This window comes from Ananas comosus, linkage group 14 (genome assembly GCF_001540865.1).
Source record: "Ananas comosus cultivar F153 linkage group 14, ASM154086v1, whole genome shotgun sequence".
NCBI classification, from domain to species: domain Eukaryota; kingdom Viridiplantae; phylum Streptophyta; class Magnoliopsida; order Poales; family Bromeliaceae; genus Ananas; species Ananas comosus.
Genome location: NC_033634.1, coordinates 3,181,536 through 3,186,199, shown reverse-complemented (window position 1 = coordinate 3,186,199; position 4,664 = coordinate 3,181,536). Strand labels below are relative to the sequence as shown.

Genomic DNA, 4,664 nt, shown 5'->3' with positions numbered 1-4,664 from the left:
ACAATACATTCTGTAAAATTCTGATACACATACATATACATGAACACTTGTATGGCTTCAAATTGTATCCACTTCCAGAAAATTATCAAAGATATGTAAAAATATATGCGACAAACCTCGGATTTGGTAGCTGGATCCAATAAATATTATCCAACCTGGTTTCACTACTATCTAATTGGAAACCAAAAATTGGAATTTTTGGAATATCTCAACCAACAGAACCAAATTCACCTAAACATTTAAATTCAGTTTGGTTATTCAGTTTCAGCAAAATAAAGCACAATATACCAAACCCTTGCCATACAATGGAAAAAGGATTAGCTACTCTTAGCTGCCAATTTTTAATAACAGCTATTACACTATTACATGGCCTATTTCAATGAGAGATGGGTACTAAAAAAGGAAAAAATGACATTAAAAAAATGGAATGAATCACATAAAAGTCAAAAAGTTAGTTGATTAGAGAGACATAACTAAAAAAGGGAAACAATGTAGGTGACAACAAAATAGATTTGTCCAAGAGATCTTAGCCATCATATATAGCTAAAATTAGTTAGAAGAGGTTATGTAGTTAACAAAGTTTTCCTTTCCCAATAATAGCTCATTCCTTCTAAGTCCAAGTTGTCAAAAGGCTCTATATAAGCTCACCCTGTTTCAACTCTTCTTTGCATCTCCTTCAAGCACTCTTCCATTCAATCTCTATCTCTTTATTATAACTCATTTTCCTTTGTTCATTTCTCTCTCTCTCTCTCTTTCTCTTATCTCAATGGGTTGTGGGGGATCGAAAGAGGAAGTGGCCACCGGAAACACGGTGAGCACCAGCCAACTCTTCCGAAAGAAATCGAGCACTGCAAAGAGCACGTCATCTTTAACGACAAACAACAGTTCCATCGATAAAAGCTTGAGCAGCACGCAAACTAACGCAGGGATCACCGAAGCGAGCACCGAAGCGAGCAATGGGGCATCAGAGAAGGCCATCGAAGAGGAGAGGCTTACTCCAGAGGAGCCGTCGGATCAGAATTCCTCATCCAATAAGGAAGAGGAGAAAATTGAAATGAAAGCTATACCAGAAGAAGTTGAAAACCATTTACCAAATGAGGAGTTTGATGAAAAAAAAGAGGTCAAAAATGATGGAGATGAGGAAGGGTTGAAGGAGAATAGAGAGGCCAAGGACAAAGAGAACAATGAAGCATTGGACAAGAAAGATGAGACTCCTGTTAAAGAAGATCTTAAAGAAGAAGATGGTAAAAATATTCAAACTCTTTTGACAATACTATTTTTCCAATAATGAACAATGCTACTGCTATACATGAACCAACATTCACAAACTATTTCCTCTTATTATTCATTAGTTTCTTTTCCTATCTATAAACTAAAGATAACAGAAGGTGATTGCACCTAGTTCTCTCGCATTTAAATTACTTAATGTAGTTCATCATTATGATATTTTGGCACAATTTGTAGGCGAATCAATTGGACAAAATTCAGTAGACTTCAAGGAGACCATATCCATTGAGGAAATAGATGGTGAGGTGAAGATCTCGGAGAAGAAGAGTTCAGAAGAAGGTGGTGCAGTGCCGATTGCGTCATCAGCTCATTGACGATCGACGAACAGGGATCGATAGAACATAATAATATAATATCCAGATCTCCAAATTCATGCTGCTACTCTTTGTTGTATTTTGATGGCTATCTGTAAAAAGTCATTTCCTGATTCTCAAATAAAAATTATAAGTATGTTGTCGACTGTAAAATCCAAGGGAAGAGCAACTGTTTTCTTTTTGGCATTGCTGTCATACCAACTGAATTAATGAAGGATCAATCTATAGGAGCAATCATGTTCTGAGTTCACACAGACTTATATGTAAATAACAAAGTATTTTTCTGCAAGTATTCACACATGAGAAATAGACAATTCAGATTAGTAGTAGAAAGATATCCAAAATTAAGACATGAATCTCAGTAAGAATATGAGAACAAGAGTTACTAAACATTAGATTTGAAATTTCTTCCATAGGACCAAGTCTGGCTACAGTTGTTTACAGATGCAACATAAAATAATTTACAGATGCAGCATGAAGTTTCACATGTATGACCGTTTATTAAACTTGACTATTTGAAACACTTTATTTACATAAATATACAGGGTAAATTGCACAACAGGTCTCCAATGTTTTCAGGAGGATTCAATCTAGTCACAACCTTTCAGTTATTACAGTTGGGTCCGTAACCAAACCATTAGCAATCCGATTGTAACAAACTGAAGTCTGCAGACCAAATTGGACCATGCGAATATGTTGGGGCCCCTCAGTAGTGCACAAACACAATTACATCTTTCGGTTACAATGTGACATATAACCAACTCCTACTACTTTGTTTCTTGATACCTTGATTTCATTATATTGATCATTTGGCGGATGTGATTTGGACGCGCAACACTTCGTGGACAGCCCCACGGTTGAGCACACCAAGAACCTCTTCCTCCGGGCCCATTGTGAGCTCACCTAAAGAAACTCTTTTTGATCGTTGCTCATCATGCAAGCGGAAACCATAGAACCATCGGCCAAGCTTGAACCAGCTCACGCATACTTGCCGCTCAGATATTTGGCGGTTCAATAGAGCTTCCATTACTTTTTCTGGCTGCAAATTTAAACCATTTAAAGCTTCAAAATAGAAACAAGGGAACAAGTTCAATTTGAGAGTTTGATCTAATCAGGAAAACATCACTAAAGAGGCACCACAAAGTAGTACACACTGCAAAAGTAAACAGTTGACGCAATCTCGATCTGAATAAAAGGTATGTGCATTTGAGATTCGCGAAATCACTTACCAATATTTCTAACCAAATAATGGAGTAATGCAATCCGATGAGATTCAGCAGCACAGTATGCTTTCTCGTGAAGAGAAAAAATTGAACATCTTTGAAGCCAATCTTCAATGAGTTCAGATAGCAAATTGCTTTCAAATGATTTCCAATTTCAAGTGACTCATTCTGTGACCACTGTCCTACAAACTCAACCACACCAGAAATAGCTGTGGCCACTTTCCTGTGCTTGTTTACATATAAAGCCTTCCACCCCTGCAGCATGACAAATCGGTTGAAGTACTAAAAGACAAAATTAACTTTAGAAGAAACGTGCTAATCATTTAGAACATGATACTAAGCAAGATACATTATGAAGAATCTCATGTGAATAATGAGAACTAAAATTTTCAATTTGTAGCACATAGCACATAACCAGGAAATTCATCTAATACAATTAGGATGAGATCTTAGAAGCGGTTCTACCTGATTCTACACAAGTTACACAATGAAGAATTCTTGATGATAATGAGAACTGCTAAAAAATTTATCTAATACAAATATACAATTTGGTTTTTGTCTAATACAAGTTACAAGTTACACAATGAAGAGCAAGAAATTTATCTAATAAAATTTGGATGAGAATTTATTCAAGATAACCAAATGACCGAAACTTCGATTCGGTTTTTGCCTTTGTGGCGAGAACTTGCCGCAGAAATGTGATTTTGGGATCCAAAATCAGAAGCTCCGATTTCGTGCCTCCGATTCCGCTGCAGATAGATACTATAAAGGAGATTTCTGTTTAATAGTCCATTTCATATTAGCGCTCCTCAAGCACCGCTTCATCGAACAGCAGTATCCCCATGCCCTTATCAAAATTGGAACTAGCACTATCCATGGAATTGATATCCACCTCCGTACCGGACTAATACACAACTACACAAAAAGCTATAACTCTTCAAATAACACCGCAATTAGCAAAAAGAACCATCATAAATCTAAAAAAACCTCCACCTGTGTAGGAACCAACAAAGCCTCATCAACACCACCATCACCGGAGCACTCTCCTCCTCCTCCTCCACCACCTCGGCCTCCTCCGCCGAATCCGGCCGCGCCATCGCCCGAAGCCGCCGACTTCGGCCACCTCCGCTCGTAGAGCTCGGCCCACACGCAATCGGCGCCGCAGATCCCGCGCCAGAAGCGGGAGCAACTCCCCAGCGCGCACACGTCCACGACCTTCTCGCCCACCACCACCACCACCACCACAACAACACGATCGCCATTAATAATCATAGAATCGAGAAGAGTAATACAGAGAGAGAGAGAGAGAGAGAGAGAGAGAGAGAGAGAGAGAGGGTTACGTCGAGGAGGGACACGATAGAGAGAGCGATGTCCTCGGGGAGATGGGGCGCCGCCGCCGCCGCCGCCGCCGCCGCCGCCGCCGCCATGGGCGTCGGCGATTAGGGATCGGAGAAGGGTTTTGGGGCGGCGGTTGAGAGAAGAGGTGATGTGGTGGTGGTGGGGAGAGAGGCTTCTTGAAGGTGTAGGACGGTGGCCAAAGTTACGCGAGAACGGTGGCCTTATCCGCCGTTCATCGCGTGGGCGACGCGAATCTTAAAGCACGGCGGAGAGGAAGTGAGATGGTTTGCTTCAGATATAATATTATCTCCACTAATTACGATTTACCTAAAACTGTGAGTTTATTTTTTTTATTTTGGGATAAATTTCGCGGCTAGTCCTTATCTTAAATTATAATTTATTATCATTATTTTGTTCATACATACTTATATTTTAAATTTTAAATTTTAATTTTTATATAATAACAACGGTAAAATTCAAATTGTTTCCTTAATATCATTAT

At 39.3% G+C, this 4,664-nt stretch overlaps 1 protein-coding gene across 1 annotated transcript; it reads right to left on the bottom strand.

The window, feature by feature from the left end:
* LOC109720572 lies at window positions 1,984-4,405 on the bottom strand. The gene is made up of 4 exons (XM_020247796.1): window positions 4,165-4,405; window positions 3,818-4,039; window positions 2,831-3,079; window positions 1,984-2,640 (listed from the first exon to the last, which is right to left on the bottom strand). The coding sequence occupies exons 1-4, from the start codon at window positions 4,249-4,251 to the stop codon at window positions 2,407-2,409; spliced, it is 792 nt and encodes a 263-aa protein (XP_020103385.1). The 5' UTR covers window positions 4,252-4,405; the 3' UTR covers window positions 1,984-2,406.